General features: G+C 37.2%; 1 protein-coding gene across 5 annotated transcripts in view; it reads right to left on the bottom strand.

Annotated features, from left to right (window-relative positions):
• stxbp5 (syntaxin binding protein 5 (tomosyn)) overlaps window positions 1-11340 on the bottom strand; it is a 181510-nt gene extending 170170 nt beyond the window's left edge. For 3 of the 5 annotated variants that reach the window (XM_012963785.3, XM_002936370.5, XM_012963784.3), the window contains exon 1: window positions 10320-11340. In XM_012963785.3, coding sequence (XP_012819239.1) covers window positions 10320-10469 — 150 coding nt within the window. In that variant the 5' untranslated portion in view covers window positions 10470-11340. The remainder of the gene's footprint in view (window positions 1-10319) is intronic. The other 2 variants (XM_002936371.5, XM_004914657.4) reach the window with 1 other exon arrangement.
• Window positions 11341-18456: the final 7116 nt, after the last annotated feature.

The raw sequence follows: 18456 nt of genomic DNA on the forward strand, positions 1-18456 counted from the left end.
GACCTTCTGAATACAATGCTTTGCACTGTATACAGCAAATTTAATTTTGCAGTGACCCAAAGTATAAAGTATTTGTGCATTTTTCAGTATTCATAGACAGCAAGTAGCATGAAAAAAATTTAAATGAAGAGTTTAATATATATATATATATAAACATTAATATATAAAACATACCTAAAAGGTCTCACAATCTCAATATATTTTTAAATTTATCAAAACTATTGCGAATATCAAGTACAGGGAGGAGAAGTGAAGCTCCATTTTAAATTTTTAAAGCAACCAGAAAAATGAGTTTAAAATCAGTGAAAATGTAAAATTGGTAACTTAAAGGAGAAGGAAAATTATAATCATTGTAGAGCGGCAAATGATTTGCACCCCCATATATATATATATATATAACCACTTACTTGAGTACCCCGGAGCAATCATCTTTTTCTGCTTCTTTATTCTCCGATGGTCCCACCCAACACATGCAAAGTAGAGTGAATAAGCTAGGTTTTTGCCTAATGTTCAGCTTTTTACTCTACTGAGCATGCACACCTGGCTTGAAGAAACGCCATGGTGCTCGCACAGAAGTACCTCAGGTAAGCAATTAGAATTATTGGGGGGGGGCTAACATTTGGCACCCCCACCCCCAGTGATTATAACTTTCCTTTTCCTTTAGGCTTAAAGGATTTAGATTTCTTTTAGAGAGCTCCAGTAATGTTTTACCAAGCAGAGGCGTCAAAATTACTGAGCAATGATAAATTGGGCCCTATATATTACACTTTTTAGGACAATACAACCTTTCTAAATATGCCTGAATTTATGTGTGAATCTATAAAAAAAGGATATATGACTCTAAATTCCTACAAACTGAAAAAGCTTTTATAAGAGAAATATAGTGTAATTGTGGGGACAGATTGAAGTCCCCCACAATCACTACATTAAAATTAACACAATGCTCAAGTTTTTTCAGTAGCTTGCTAAATCATTCAAGTGTTACAACCAATTGAGAAGAACTAAATTTGACCATACACCAGAAATACACATACTGTACTTTAGATTGCAAGGCCAAATAAGCATGGCAAACTCCAAAATATGTTCCAGCGACCTACATTGTGTAAAAGTAGATAACCCACTAAATTAAAACACTGCAGTATAATGTATTACAAATAATTATCCTATATCTGTATTACGGAGATCCACATAACACAAAAGTCAGAATTAAAGTTCTATATATTATAAATGTTCTTGCTTACAAAAGACAAAGTTCCAAAATATAAAAGCTATGGAACTTTTGAACAAACTAATATCAGGTATTTAATGCAATGTCTAGAAACCTCAAAATGTGCAACGTGCATCCACATTTTAATGACACCCTCGTCCGTGCAAACAAAACACACTGCTAACCTAACTGTAAGTTAACCACAGAAATATTATATTTTTGTAAGCTACACATTTGAAATGGGTATATATACAGTATTGCTAGTGATTCTTGTCAATGATATTGCCCACCCTACCACAGTTCATCCCTTGGTTTTTCTTTCCGAGTAATGTTACTGTGTGATAAGAAGCATTAGTCTAAGCCTCTAATACTGTTGACCCTACTGCCAGCAGCAATATTATGCCAAGGAGAACTAACACTCAATAAAGAATTAGGCTAGAAGTGGTACACCTTTTGTTTTATGATTCTGTACCAACCCAATAACATTACAGCCCTTTAGCTGTGCCTCTGACAGTGTTCTGAGTAGTGTTCATTATTATTTGCAGCATATGCTTTGGGCTATTTTCAGTTAACTGATCTTAGGGACTGCCTCTCAATAAAAGGATTAATACAGGTATAGGACCCATTATCCAGAATGCTCAGGACCAAGGATATTTCAGATAAGGGGTCTTTCCGTAATTTGGATCTTCATACCTTAAGTCTAATAGAGCATCAATAAAACCCTATGGGATTGTTTTGCCTCCAATAAGGATTATTTATATCTTAGTTGGGATCAAGTACAAGGTTCTGTTTTATTACTACAGAGAAAAAGGAAATCAGTTTCAAAATTCTGTATTAAAAATCTGAATTATTTGATTAAAATGTCTATGAGAGAAGGCTTTCCATAATTCAGAACTTTCTGGATAATGGGGTTCCGGATAAGGGGTCCCATACCTGTACAATAAAAAATATAGACAATAACAGAGATTCATGTTACAAACCAGCATAGAAACCTGTGCATTATGCATTAGAACTGATAAGTAATCTACAATACTTAATGTGTCCCACTGCCCTAATCCACAGGACCTACTTTTCAACAATTGTAAAACATAAGAAAAGAGATAAGGAACTTTAAAGATTTTTAGCCCTAAAACAGTATTTAACTTCCATTCAATAGCATATATATCTATAGTCTGCACATATTTCTGATACAGTCATAAATACAAGTTTTCCATTCGAGGTATAAATGTAATTAAGTCTCTGAACAATGAATGCCATTAAATGCTGAAAAAGACAGAAGCTGCCAAGTTACTTTAGAAGCCTAGTGCTATTACTTTGTAATATTGTGGTTTAAAATATTTCTAAATTTCCTAACATTATTTAATGTGTCAGCAATGTGTTAATATTTTGCTATTACAAAGGTAATGTACTTTGCAACACACAACTTAAAAGCAAATGTTATTTATATATTACTCTATTAAAGTTATTTTAACTTTCCTTGCTACAGATATACTCAAGGGCTATTTCTAAAATTCTAATGTAACTTATAGCAATCAACCAGCAGAAAGCATACTGGTCACCTGTTTAAAAGCAAACATCTTATTGGGTGCTATGGGTTATTACTCCTGGGCAAACTTAGTGCCTTTTATTAAATATTGGGGTAAAATGTCTGATGACTAAAATTGGTATTGAAATACAGTAAAATTTTTTCCTGTTTTATAGTTTATACGAAATGATAAAGCAAATGGACATGCAAAGTAATCTTTAAAATATTTTACCACTCATCCCTCACAGCCAAAAATTACGCTGGAATTATGGAAATAAGTAACACGCACAAATTGTGGTTGATTTTTGAGATTTATATCAGAATAAAGGAAAAATATTTGGGGGGGGGCAGCGGTAACACAGTGCAATATATCTACATTAATGATGTATTTTATTAAAGAATAATAGAATTAAAAAAATAAAAGGTTTTATATGTATAAAATATATAATGTTGGTTTACCCTGAACAAGTAAAAAATGTGACTGTTTCAAAAAAGCCTCTACAGTTAATATAAAGAAGTTGCTATGTAGAGACAGGGTAGCGGTTTTTGCTGGGTTGTAGGGCCCAAACTTACATTAAAGATTAGCTGTTTAGAATAAAACAAGTTTAGTTTTTACACAGGTAAAGGAATACTGCCATGGGAAAACATGTCTTTTTCAAAACGCATCAATTAATAGAACTTCTCCAGCAGAATCCTGCATTGAAATCTGTTTTTTGAAAACACAAACATATTTTTTTATGTTTCATTTTGAAATTTCACATGGAGCTAGCCATATTCTTCATTTCCCAGGGTGCCACAGCCATGTGATCTGTGCTCTGATAAGCTGCAAGTTGGAATGATATCATCCCCCTCTCAACAGCCGATCAGCAGAACAATGGGAATAGAGCTCAATAGTAGAAAAAAATCCAAGTCCGGTTTGTGACTCCAGTTACATGGGAGTAGGAGAAACAATAGGTTACTTGAAAGCAGTTCTAATGTGCAGCATTTGCTCTTTCTGAAAGCTCAGACTCAGGTACAAGGTACTGAAATGGCTGCCTACACACCAATATTACAACTAAAGAAAATACATTTGCTTGTTTAAGAATAACATTTTAAATGGTAGAGTGAATTATTTGCTAAGTAAACGGTGTAATTTAGAAATAAAAAGCATACCATAAAAATCATGACAGTATCCCTTTAAAAATGAATCAAATATAATTTATGATTCTCCACAAAACCATCTTTTGTACTGGATTAACATACACAAACTTTAAATGTAAAAAAATATATTTTTACTTGATGACATTACTGGTCCTTTAATACAGTATACACAAAACTCTTTGACTGAACAACAAGGAAATAGCATGTCTACGTTACCTTAAATGCATGCTGCCATCCTTATTAAATGTAAATCAAATAAAGCCACAGGTATCAGCCTCAAGTATGGTAATGTTGATAAGTTGGTAATGCAATAACAGTGGCAAAGCTTGTTTCAATTTTTAATGCCCCTAGTTATGAATCAGCAGGTGGCTTTTACTATGATGTTGATGTTTGAAAGCTGCCAACGCAGCAGCTTAAATTTACCCATGTATGGCCAGTTTAAGAGATTCTTGAGTGTAATCCAGTAATATGGGCAAACTCTGCTGCAGGTCATATATCCCATACCATAGGCTGCTATAGGTTATAAGACCTGGAGCAGATTTTGTGCGTTACTGCATTACACCCATGAATTTCTTGAGCTGGGCATACAGGTTCAGATTTAAGCTGCCAATTTAGCCCCTTCAGACCTAGTAGGAGCCTTCTCTGCCCATGTATGGCCCTTCTAGGTGCGCCCCCCCTCCCCCCACAAAAAAAAAATATCAGGACAAAAATCAGTTAGGTTATCATTTTAATGTGTATGGCCAGTTTTAGACAAAAGGTTATTCCAGGAGCCTAATTAATTGAATTGGGTTTAATTACATAGAGAATTGAATCTTCACAATATGTTTCCATCACTGGTTCAGATCTTTAAATGGTCACTATAATTATATACCGTGATGGATAAATTATATAATGATCTTTATCAACTCTGCTACTGTGATCATTAGGTTAAGCTTGCGGCACTTCAAAGTGGCTACATAGGGTTGTTATGTATGTCATTAAATCGTTAGGTGAACGTAATTGGACACTGGACATGAAAAATACAACCCTCATCTATTTCTGAAAAGCTTTAAATGTACTACAAGACAAATACATAGCATAACTTAATACTGCCATATTAAGGTTAGTAATGTTTTATCAGCAATTGTCAGCATTACCACAACAAAAATGCTCCAGCACAGATGTCTGCCTCTTACTGTTCCGTAAGCATTAGCCAGGGTGCTTTGCAATTATAACCACTGGGAGCACAGGCAGACAGAGGCATTTTGACCGCAGCTGTTTCCCACTAGATGACAACGGTAGTCAAAATGCTAAATGTGCCTTAGGCCTAGGGACGATAAATGTTGTAAAATTGTACCAGTGCAATACCCCCTATAATGTACACATTCATTTTAATTTTTGCTTTGAAATTTGCTTTGAGTCAATCTGATTGGGTCGCTATAGATTATCATTTTGGGGCAACAGTTTGCAATCTGTGTGCTTGCACTAATTGCTGAGCTTACTTTCCCAGATTTATTTTTGCTTAGATGTCCATATGTTTAGTTAATTTTCTAAATGAAAAGAAATTAACAAAACCTCTGCAGGGAATACATTTAAACTGTTTATATTTCTGCAATCTTTTAATCACTATTAGTTAAATGTAATACATTGGAAAAAATGAACTATAAATATAGCTCCTTTACAATCAGCAGGTACAGTGTAAAGCACTGACCAGTCTAACCTGTCCAAATCGTCAATCTCTAATGCAAATTGCATGTGAGGAGGATGGATTCAGACAATTATTTTCCTATTGTTACCATTCGATGAAAAGGTTGTTAAATTGGTCCCTGAATCCTTTGTTTGTTCAAGTAGTTCATCATTGATTTTAAGGTATGTTTGAGCTATATCCTTGTAGTATTATCAAACCACTTTTCCGCTTCCGCTTCTTCACTCACTCATGACATTAGCTTCCAGCACTCACTGATACTTCACAGAATCCATTAATACACCTAAATGCAAAATATTTCTTCTACTCTAAATGAAAATATTTCCTCCAACAACTCCAATGCCGGCTAAACCTGGGGCTTTGAATAAATAGACAATCAATGGAGTGGTTCCGTGTGAGATTTTGTGTTAACGTCAAAGGTTTTCCTTAATTTTATTTTCTGATGATGTGTTTAATAGTGGAAATTAAAAGTATGTGTATCAATATCTTTCATCTAGTTAAAGTATCCCATGGTTGTTGAGTACAAGCACAATAGTAGCTTGATAAAGGGATATACAAGGCCTGAAATGTTGCTGTAATGCCCTGAAAGTGTGCAATAAAGGCATTTTATTTAAAAAAAAATAATAGCGGTGCTGTTTCAGACTGTATCCTGTTGAGTGTAAGCATATCTTAATATGCTCAAATGGTCAGTTTACCTTTGAGTTATCTTTAATTATATTATTCTATTACTATTATAATTTTTTATTTTTTATTGTTTTTAAATCATTTGGCTTTCTCTTCTGATCCTTTTCAGCTTTGAAACTGGGGTCACTGGCCCGCAGAAGCAAAAAAGACTGCTCAGTTAGCAGTTTTTTTGTACTTTTAATTACTTGTGTTTGTATTTAGACCCTCTCCTCTTTATATTCTAGTCTTTCATTCAAACGACTGCCTGGTTGCTAGGGAAATTTGGACCTTAGCAACTAGATAGCTGCTGAAATTCCAAACTGGAGATCTGCTGAAGAAAAAGCTAAATAATTCATAAAACACCAATAATAAGAAATTATTAATGTTTTATTTATTGTAATTTTGTTCATAATAGCACTCTGTACATCATACTAAAATTGAATTTAAAGGTGAACAATCCCTTTAATCTCTGTAATTGACTTCAACTGACTTGGATTGAAACTCCCCTACCCCTTCTGAAACAGTGCTACCCATACACTCCCCTCCCCCTTTAACCACATGAACCACTCCCTAAGTGGTTGCCCCTTCCCCATACTGTGTCTGAAAGGGCAGAGCAACACAAAAGGGTTGGCTTCGGTCATGTTTCACTGTGTCACATCCAGTTCCCAGATTTCCAATATGTTAAAATCAGGAAATAAATAGTAATTGTGCATTACAAGCTGAAAAAATATGTAGGTTTGTGGGACTTGTGTTAAATTCTTTTGACTTGGTTGCCCAAACTTTGGAAACTGTCCCTGAAGGCATCTGTTTGTTAAACTAGAAAATAACCATCTTAATTACTCTATCTACTGGACAGATTATTGTAAAATGATTGTGTCATGAAAACCAAACAGAGGTGGCCATGGACAAAACTAATTATTTTTTACAATTATCTGTTCTTTGTTAAAGTTTCCTCTTAAGCAATAATTTCCCAAAGAATTGCATTATATAAACATTGCTAATGGTGCAAACAAAATTTAGATGGAGATTTTGACAGAATGCTGTAAGCTTGTTACAAACTAGCTATAGAATATAATGGTATTCATACACTTGTTAGAGGCAAACACTTTAAAGTGAATAAACCCTGAGGGACAACTGAAAAATGCAACAGTAAATAGCAGGAAAATATGCATATCTGAAACAAAATAGTTTTGTGGAAATAACAGTGTAAGACAAAAATTGCCTGAAGCCAACTTTCCTTAATAGAATAAAAAATTCAAACTAAAGGTAAAATGCAATTTTTACTCAAATTCCTGTAGAGAGGAACTTATTGTTAGCAAATCTACAATTCACAGCATATCCTTAAAAAGATTACTACTTGTAAAAAATAATTAGCATAATTAGTTAATCTGAACAAAGAAAACACCAATCTCCTCAATTCTCTTCAAAAGGGATGAACTCCATTTATTGTGCAAAGATGTAAAGAAAGGATGGTGGTACCAAACCCAAAATGTTGCATAATAAATGACATGAATAACATTTGAAGACAGTTAAGCTGATTGGCGTTTTCTCCATGCCGAGCTGCACCACTGGGACTTTTGCTTGCACCCTCCAAAGTCCTTTTCTAGACCTGAGAGGCAGGTGTGTGGAGAATCTCTGCATATTTCATTAATCCATATAATGTTTGGCCCAAATGCAGAAACAGCACACACACAGCCACCAACTCTGGAAAAAACATCTGGATGTTGGTTATTAGAAAAGATGGGGTTAACACTTTAACACAAGTGTAAAAATGTATGTGATAATATACAGCTTAATTAGTTAAGTATGGAGGGGGCTACAGGGTAGCAGGACAGAGTCTCAACAGTACAATGAGTCTTACCAATCAATCAGTAAAAAGATTTTATTGGTCTACTGCTATTAAAATAATGAAAGCAAACACCTCATTGGTTGCTACTGGTTACCGGACTGGACATATTGCTTTCTTTACAACATAAGCACTATCTTCAAAGAAGTGATAGCATAACAACAAATATGTAATAATAAATACAAGCTCTCACAAGCAGGCAGGGCCCTCTGACCTTATATCTTGATTCATGCTTGTTCCATTGTTTGAAATTGTTGAGTTTCTGCCAATCATACTTTTTACATTATACCCCATTCAATGTACAGTGCTGCATAATATGTTGCTGCTTCATAAATAATATTATTCTTATTGCCAAGCTATAAATAAGTCATAAGTATAATGCACAGTGTAAAAATTAAACAAAAAAAAGTATGTTATCTTTTCCTCACAAAAGCTGGAAACTCTAAGAAAAGCTTTTTTGGTGGTAATGAAGCCTGTCCTGTACAGACCACAACAGTTCATTAAAAAAAAGGAATTGGAGTCATTTTTCTATGGGCAAAGGACATTTTTAGGGTAGCAAATGCCCTGCATTCCCAAGCACCAAAAGCCATGAGATGAAAAAAAAAAATAGCAAGAACCACAAAATACATTTACTGTGTAACAATTATTAAAGTTTTTAATATGTACACCAGATTTATCTAGCCTGCATTACTGCTAAACTACAAAATATCAGCAAAGCTAGAAGGTTCTTGGAATTGTAATTCAATGACAGCTGCAGGATCTCAGTTTAAAGACTTGAGAAAGCACAAGCAGTCATACTGGACCAGCCCAAATCAATCCTGAGCCCATGTAAATCAAACGAATTCATGTTTTCAGGCACAGAATTTAGAACTAGAAAGTGACTTGATATCATCTGAATTTTAGTTATGAAACAAAAGTCTAGTTGACAGCCTCAATTAAACATTCAGCTCAAAACATAATATTGAAAACTTTCCATGGCATCACTAATGCGCTAGTGAAAATCCTTTGCAGGCACATGCAAAAATATCCTTTGCCCAAAAGATACTGTAACATAGGTCTGAATGTTTATGTTTACAAATGAACCAAAAGGAGGAAATTAACTATTAGACTGGTTTAGCACTAATGTGGGCAGCTGGTGGAACAGATACAATGGATAATTTACCGTCTTGGGACTTAAAATCATTTACCATCAGCTGTCACATCTTAACACTTAACCCTTTTGTGAAGATGGTCAAGAGGTTTGCAGAGTCTTGCTTGTATTAGAAATGAAGTATTTACATATATCATCATAAACAAACACGTATATACTATAGCAAGTGACAGAAATTGCGATGATAGGGCAGCCGAGGAATATTTTATCAGAACTACATTATAAATTCATTCTAATAGCCTGTCTATGTGAAAGCTACCTACCACAATGAATACTATCAAATTGTATAACTGCTGCCCACGCTGAAAAATTAGAGTTAACTCTTTTTTGCACAAGGGCCTTTTTAGTGAAGGATATCATATGACAGGGTGTTAGAATGCAGAATCACTGACCACAACTGACATTATTGCAAGAGAATGGGGAAAAAGACAAGAGGGGGATGGAGGGGGTTGAAACTGTCATGGGGGGGTCTGCATCTCTGCAAACACAACCCAAAAAGAATTATAAATGGTGCAGAGCTTTCCCAGATGCCCTTCAAGGCACATGAGGACAATATGGTAAATGAAATCAAACTGTAGGTACAAAAGAAATGCGCGTGAGAATACAAAGGCATACATTAGAAATCACATAAGCCCCTAACATTTATTTTCAATGATCATACAGTATCTGTACAATTAGAGTCTTGACTGCAAAACATGCTGTGTGTGATACACTGTCTTAATACAGCAGGCACACACTTACAGTAATGTATGTTGTCTATGTTCCGTACATACATGTTGTTTGTTTAGCTAAGTGTCTGCAGCTGGAGCCTGGAGTACATCATACCGAACTACAGCAAACATGTAATTACTGACACTACAGTGCGTGTAGATTCATAGGATGGCCTAAGCTCAGAGGATCTCTGTATGGACATGACTGGCTATAGTATGTTAGAACACAATGCATCACATGTAAGTGTATGCTGTGTATATACATAATGACATATAATATGTAGAATGTGGCTGAGATTGTGGGTGCTTGCATGCAGATGGCTATGCAGGGGGGAGGGCTTATTGCAGAAGATGATGACAAGGCTAATATTAAATAGTACTCATCCCAATTCACCTTGCAGAGCTGGAAGTGCTCGGACTGGAGGGTCTCTGTAATCTCCAGCTCCTTGTTCCCGGGCTGGCATGAAGAAGAAGATGAAGAAGAGGAGGAGGAAACGGCTGTCAGGCCGTCCAGCACCTTCCTGATGGGGTTAAATTTCTTCATGGTCACCGCTTCCCTTCTCTGCCTCTTCTTCCACCACCGCCACCTCCTCCTCCTCCTCCAGATCCCTCTCTCCTCTCACCCCCCACTTTTCCTTTGCCTCTCCTCTCCTGGCTTTTCCTGATGGGCACCCCACACACACACACACGGTGCTAGGGTCCTGGCCCCAGAGGCTGGAGAGAGGGAGGGTGCGAATATGACAGGGGGGGGGGCGCTGCAGGTGATCAGTTTGGGGGAAGGAGGAGCAGATAAGAGGCAGGAGGGTGACAAGGATCGGGAGCTGATGGTTTCTATCTCGGTGCCCGGTCGAGCACAGCGTTCGCAGTCATCCAGCTAGGAAAGCAATGGTGTGGGCACAGAATGGGCATTCACTCTGGGCAGAGTTAGGAAGAATAAATCCACTGGTGCTACTGTTTAAGGCTCACACATCCAGTAATTCGTAATGTCCGTCAGCCCGACGGCAGCGCTTCTTCTGTCAGCGGGGAGGGGCAAACAAGTGCCCCCCTGCCCGGCCGTCTGTACAGATGTATCCAGCCTGGCTCTTTGGCTCTGTGTGAGTGAGTATCCTTGTCTCCTGCCTGTGCTGCACTGGAAGTGACAGCAGCCTGCCACAAGCTCCTCTTCCCTCCCCTTCCTTCCTCTCTCCTTCCCCCTCCCCTTCCCTCCTCACTGTCACATTTTCCTGTTTCCCTTCAGCGATGCGGACTCCATGTTAGCGTTACTTCTCAGTGTCTGCTCTTCCTATCAGTACACCTGTGCCTTAGCAAATCCCCGTCTGTCAGGACTGCAGCAGTGCAAATCCATTTGCTCCGGTTCTACCCGCTCCAATACACCTGCTAGTCTCTTCTTACTATTTGTCTCCAGCCCCTCCCCCAGTCCCTCCTGTCACAGTACAATGTGCCCAACTCGCTCCTCCTCCTCATAGCCCCACCCCTTACAAACCAAACCTGCCATACACAGTATACCTTTCCACTGTTGCATTGTAATCACATTGTTATAATCCACTCACAATTATGTAATGCTTTTATTTCACTTTCCGCATCACAAAAGGTTTATGACAAAGAATATACCATAACTATTAAAGTGGAAGTTTTTAAAGGGGGTTTTCGCCTTTGCGTTAACTTTTATTATGATATTGAGAGTAATATTCTGAGACAATTTGCAACTGGTCCTAATTTTTTATATAAGTTATATATATTTTATATCATTTATTTCACTTTTTGTTCAGCAGGTCTGCAGTTTGAAGTTTCAGCAGCTATCTGGTTGCTAAGGTCCAAATTACCTTAGTGATTAGGGAGAAGTTTTAATGAGAGGATAGTAAATGAATAGGAGAGGGCCTGAATAGACTAAAATGTTATAAAAAATAACAATAAAACTGTAGCCTAATAAGCTGAGCAATAGTGTTTTTGCTGCTGGGGCCAGTGACCCCCATTTGAAAGCTGCAAAGAGCTAAAAGAAAAAGGCAAATAGATAAAAAACTATAAGAAATAAATAATGAAAACCGATCGAAAAGTTTCTTATATATAGAATAGTAAATTCTATAGCACACTAAAAGTTAACTTAAAGGAGAACTACACCACCCCAGGTCAAAAACTGGCCTGCATACACCCCCCTCGTCTCTCCCTTTTCGTTTAGTGTATACCTTAAAAACTTTTCGCCCTTTTCCCCTTCTTGGAATAGCAGCATTAGACGCACAAAAGTTAAAAGTGGCCCCCAGCATTTCTTGACATATTGTGGCCCCTAAGCATTACATGACACAATGTGACACCCAGACCCCCTTACCATATTCTTTCCTGCCTCTCACTTTCCTTTCGCAAGCTCACCTACTGTCTCTCTTTATACAGGTATGGGACCTGTTATCCAGAATGCTGGGGACCTGAGGGATCTTTCAGAAATTCGGATCTCCATATCTTAACTCTACTAAAAATCATAAATAAACCCAATAGGATTGTTTTGCCCCCAATAAGCAATAATCAAATCTTAGTTGGGATCAAGTACAAGGTACTGTTTTATTACTACAGAGAAAAAGGAAATCATTTTAAAAATTAGAATTATTTGCTTATAATGGAGTCTATGGGGATCGTCTTTCCGTAATTTGGAACTTTCTGGATAACGGGTTTCCGGATAAGTTATCCCATACCTTTACCCACAATTTATATTATAACTATGCTTGGCTACCTTTTATTCTAATTATCATACTCCACATCATTGACCAGTACTACCAGGAAGCTTAAAGGTTAAAAGCTCTGCAATACTGTACAATACAGCTCAGTATGAGCTGAAAAGTATTTGTCATGGGATTTGATATAGAAAGCGGGACTATCCTGCGAAACTTAGGACAGTTGGGAGGTACAGTATGGACAAACTTGAAAATAATGAATCGATCGGGACCAGGTGATATGGGTTCAAAAAACAGTATACTATCACAATAAGCAAATACTACAGACTAAACAGATAAAAAGGAAATTAGTTAAATAATTAAAAATTTCTGCTTAGTTAGGAATAGCTATTTGTGTATTTCGGAACTCTTTAAATAACGTGTTTTACAGGTACTAGATCCCATACCTAATTCTAAATTACTATTGGTCATTTACAGTCCCTATTTACATTAGGGGTCATTTAAGTGTAGGTGAGAATACAAAAGGGCTGAAAATTGGCAGATTATGCCATCTTTGTGCTTTACACCCTGTACTGCCCAAAATAAATACCCCCCCCCCCACATTGTGCTAATATAGATTTTGCAAAATTAGCCCTAGTAATTTTGATGTAAGCTGATCTTTGCGTATTTATGTGCTGTATAATTAAATTACACTATCTGGTTTTATATCTGTGCCATTTAGCCTTATTACAACCATAACCTACTAAAACTAAGGACATGATTATATGGATTATTAGGCTCAATACAGCTCCCATGGCAACATGACTTGGCTTCCTACACTGTTTCCCATGCTTCCATTTCAGTTACCACCCTTATTTAACTATATGGTACTAGGAATTAGATGAATCTTCTATGGATTGTAGATTGTTGACAGTTAAGACTTACTATATCATTTGAGACTAGTTGAAGGCCCTAAAAAAAGTCAAGGTCAAACTGAGCTAATGACAGTGGACAGGCAGGGGTATGGTTAGAAAAAGCAACATTAAGAATAAAAGATGGACAGGAGTAGGACAGCAAAAGACCTATAAAAAATATTGCAGCTCCCAATTATGAGTAGAGGCCCCAGAAGACTGGTTAACCCTTTCTACGCGAGAAGCAAACTTCTTAATGCAAACTGTTTGTCTGTATGTAAGGTAGCCTAAATTTGAGTGCACTTTTCATCCACCATGTTTTCCCAATAGTGCAAGCGAATACAGGTGAGATGTTTACAGACGTGATGGTAACAATTTGCCATATATGGGGATGCCGCAACAAATCTTTCTGATGCAATCATACAGTTTTGTACAGATTTTATTAACTTAAAGGACTAAAACATATGCTACTTTTTGGTTTAACTGCTTGTAATTAAGTAGAAAGTGTTATACAGTAGTGTCTTTTTTTTCCCAGATTTTACGTTTCCCCTGAATGTATGCCCATTTTAGGCAGTCCCCCCATTCATTTTATGGCAAAAAGTACTCACACACATTATTAGCCAAATGTAACCAGACACCCCATCCAATATATGTCCTCAGCTGAAACATTCACTACTGAGTTCAAAATGTCTCAGTACAAGAATTATTTTTAGGGTGCATGGGGTTTTTATGAGTTAATAGAGGCAAACAAACCTAGGATCACCATGTTCAATGCCAAGGGGGCCATTAACCAACGGTCAGATTTTTTTTTCTTCTGATTCTCTGATTCAGATGTTTTAGTATGAAAAGTTGATGAAAAACATTGCAAATTTTCCGAGATATACTTTGTGACAAAATTGCAACAATTCCAAATCCATCAAAAACAAGATTATGTTGAAGTCAATGGCAGGTCCCTGGGAGATCTTTCTTTACTTCGAAATTAGAGGTTTTTAGATTTTTTACACTGACTTTTCTGTGACAATACAAAAAAGTCACAGTTATTGTGCGTCAATTTGAAAAATTCGAAGTTTTCACAACTGTTTCATTACTTTTTCCTGCACATGCTTTTTCAGTTCAGATTTTTTGATAAATGACAGACATTCGTGAAAATGTGTTTATTTTAATTAAAAAAAATAATGTGTGAAAAATTGAATGTGTGAACTGGAGTAGTGTAAAATTTGTCATCAATGGATGCAAAAGCAGTGGAAACGCATCCTCTGGAATGATAAACACCATTTTACTATCAGACTGATGGAAAAGTCTGGGTTTGGCAGATTCTAGGAGAATGCTATCTGCTTGAATGCGTAATGCTAACAGTAAAGTTTGTCAGAGGAGGAATAATGGTTTGGGTTTGTTTCCCATGGTTTGGAAAGTCTTTCCATTGAAAGCTACATATAATTTGGGTGACAGTACTTCTGTCCCTCACTGTATAATGTATTTAGGATCTGGAGTTATTGTTCATAGAAGTCAGTGTACCATTATTTAAAAATGCACACTGTGGGGTACATTCATCAAAGTACGAATTGGTCCGAATGGGAAAAATTTTAGAACTTTTGTACGATTTTTTCATTAATTTCCGTGACTTTTTCATGCTTTGTGTCAATTTGTTCGCCAAGATTGTATTTGTCGCAACACAACAACTCCTTTCTTTGTGTTCTGTGTATAAAAACCTGCTTTTTAACCAGGGCGAAATACTGTCTTTAAAAACTTACCGTCTAGATAAATCTGCCGTTATGACTAGAGCAGAATGCATGCTGTAAAGCAGTGATCCCCAACCAGTGGCTCGGGGGCAACATGTTGCTCATCAACCCCTTGGACGTTGCTCCCAGTGTCCCCAAACCTGGTAGTTATTTCTTAATTCCGGCCTTGGTGGCAAGTTTTGGTCGAATAAAAACAAGATTTACTACCAAATAAAGCCTCCCGTAAGCTGATAGTGTGCATAGAGGCTGTCTAATAGCCAATCTTAGCCCTTACTTGGCTCCTCCATGAACTTTTATGGTGCTTGTGTTGCTCTCTCAAAGTTGGGGACCCCTGCTATAAAGGTTCCCATGTCTTGGCGTACATTAGTTGCCTATTCTGCCCCTCTGTCAAACTGGCAACTGATCGTCTATGAATGGGACCAAAACTTAGATAAGAAGTGTGATGGGCAGATAATCATCTGAAAAACAGTGTGCAGCCCTTGAGCACATAATTAGTTTGATATCACTGGCCCTACGGACGGACATTTGCTTCAGCCTGATGTGTTCACTTGGGTGGCTATATTGGACAAAGATCAACTTTTGTTATAAGGTGGCCGAACAAGCACTACAGCTCACAGCTGCCTTACCTAGGTTATTGGTAATGTCTGAAAGGACACATCATAGATGCCATCTAAAAATAAAACACATTTACCATTAAAACACATTTATTTAGAGAGGCTTACCCCAATCTAGCTTAGCAATACCCTGTGCCACACCTCTCACAACTCTGGTCATGCCCATTCCCACACCTTGTGTCTCAACCCTTTCTCCTTGTAGATTCTAAGCTCTTTTGGGCAGGGCCCTCTTCACCTCTTGTATCGGTTACTGATTGCTTTATATGTTACTCTGTATGTCCAGTGTATGTAACCCACATATTGTACAGCGCTGCGGAATATGTTGGCGCTTTATAAATAAATGTTAATGTAATGTAATGTAACACGTACGAAAGTTTTGTTATTCATTCAAGCTTGGTATCATGACTTTCCTTTGGACAGGGTGGAGCTGCAGAGTGCCATTGAGTCCTATGGGAGGCTTCCAAAATCATGCACTGAAGGATTTTGAAAGTTTTTTGTGCCATTTACGTTCGTTTGGATATGAAAACGATACGATTTTTCACGCTATTAATGCACATCAGAAATTTTCTTAAAGGGGACCTGTCACCTTAAAGGAACAGTAACACCAAAAAAATGTATATATTTCAAAGAAATGAAACTATAATGTACTGCTGCCCTGCACTGGTAAACATTTTGTGTTTGCTTCAGAAACATTACTAGAGTTTATATAAACCCTGGTGTGTAGCCATGGGGGCAGCCATTCAAAAGAAGAAAAGGCACAGGTTATATAGCAGCTAACATATAAACCCTGTAGAATACAGTGGTGTCTTATCTGTTAACTGCTATGTAACCTGTGCCTTTTCTCCTTTTTTCTAGCTTGAATGGCTGCCCCCTTGGCTACACAGCAGCTCATTTATATAAACTATAGTAGTGTTACTGTAGCAAACACCCCAGTTTTACCAGTGCAGGGCAACAGTACATTATATTTCAATTACTTTAAAACACTTTCATTTTTTGGTGTTACTGTTCCTTTAAGAAATATTTCCAAATTGTTTTCTATTGTGTTTGTCAAGCAAAATAAACTTTATTTACACTATATTAATTATTTTAATCTTATTTTCTTTAGCCTTGGAATTCACAATTGCAGCAAGCAGGCAGGCGCCATTTTGTGAACACTGTTATCAAAGCAGCCATTGCATTCTGCCAAATTCTTGTTTCTGTGCCAGTATGGGGGGACCTGATGCCCATGTCCATGCACTGGTTACATAATTACATGATGAGGAATAAGGGGGAATGTGAGGAATACAGCAACATCTAAGAAGTTCTGAATTGAAAGTGAAAGTAACTGTCTGTCAGGCAATATATGACTGACAGCTGGGATTTTAAATGCTTTTATAATGGGTATGGATGTGGTAATAAAAAAATGATTTTAAGTTTCATGTTTAATTTGAAAGGGGCTTTTATTATACAGCTTTTTATGTCTGGGTGACGGGTCCCCTTTAATTAATCCGAATTTTTTGCAGTCGTACTTTTAATGATCCAAAATTCGGACGTTGATAAATCTGGCCCTGTGTGTATATATTTATATATCCTTCACTGCATAAGCTAATTGAGGCTAAGGGCAAAAACACACGGAGCTACTTAGTAGCAGCTACTTGTCATGGCTACTAAATGCCAGAAAATACCCTGCCATAGACAATACTGAGATTTGCTTCTGCTAAAACACATGTAAAGACAATTATCAGTAAATGATCATCATTGTCTGTATTTGTAGCTGTGACAAGTAGCTGCTACTAGTAGCTCTGCGGGTCTTCAACTAAATGGCACATGGCAGTTTTCCAAAGTGTCTTTGCTGTCAGAAAAATGCCTGAATCCACCCTAATTTATTTGGAGGCCTGTTACCCGCTGATTAAAATTCAGGACATTACCAGCAATGCTATAAGCTCATGGAGGCACTATCAGTTCAGGCAGCTGAATCCTTCAGCAGAGGTGTCAGGGAACTGCTATCTATGTTACTATCCGATGTTTCTGCTTACTGGCTGCTGGGAGGGAAGGGAGGGGGGTGATATCACTCCAACTGGTAGTACACCAGTAAAGAGTGACTGCAGTTTATCAGAGTACACGTCACATGTCTGTGAGCACCTGGGAAAGTAAGGAAATGGCTAGCCTGATGTCAAATTTAAAAATTGAAATATAAAAAAATCTATTTGCTCTGCTGACTGTGAGCCAGGCCATATGGCCAGAATCAGTGCTAAAACTTTTGTGGCTAAATGGAAACAAATCCAAAATCCAGTAAAAAGCCTTCCTAGACTAGTGTAGTCTGTTATAGACAAAGGGAAGACCAACTTCAAATTGATACCTTTGGTTCTGTAGTGAGATGTTGCAAAGGCAGATGTCTTGGCTTTTGATCATATATGGGGCCATTTGCTAACTGTCTGATTTTTTTCCCCGCTAAAAGTCACAGAAAAAAAAGTTGTGACTTTTTTTGAGATTTACGATGCAACAATACAGCTAAAAATCTGAATCCAACAATTTGGCAGCTGAAACTTGCCAAGAACATGTAGAAGTCAATGGCAGATGTCCCTTCCCTTCCCTGGAGGATCCTTTTTTTGCTTCAAAACTTTTGATGCTGTTTTTTTGTGCATCAGT

Source organism: Xenopus tropicalis, chromosome 5 (genome assembly GCF_000004195.4).
Source record: "Xenopus tropicalis strain Nigerian chromosome 5, UCB_Xtro_10.0, whole genome shotgun sequence".
Lineage (NCBI taxonomy): Eukaryota > Metazoa > Chordata > Amphibia > Anura > Pipidae > Xenopus > Xenopus tropicalis.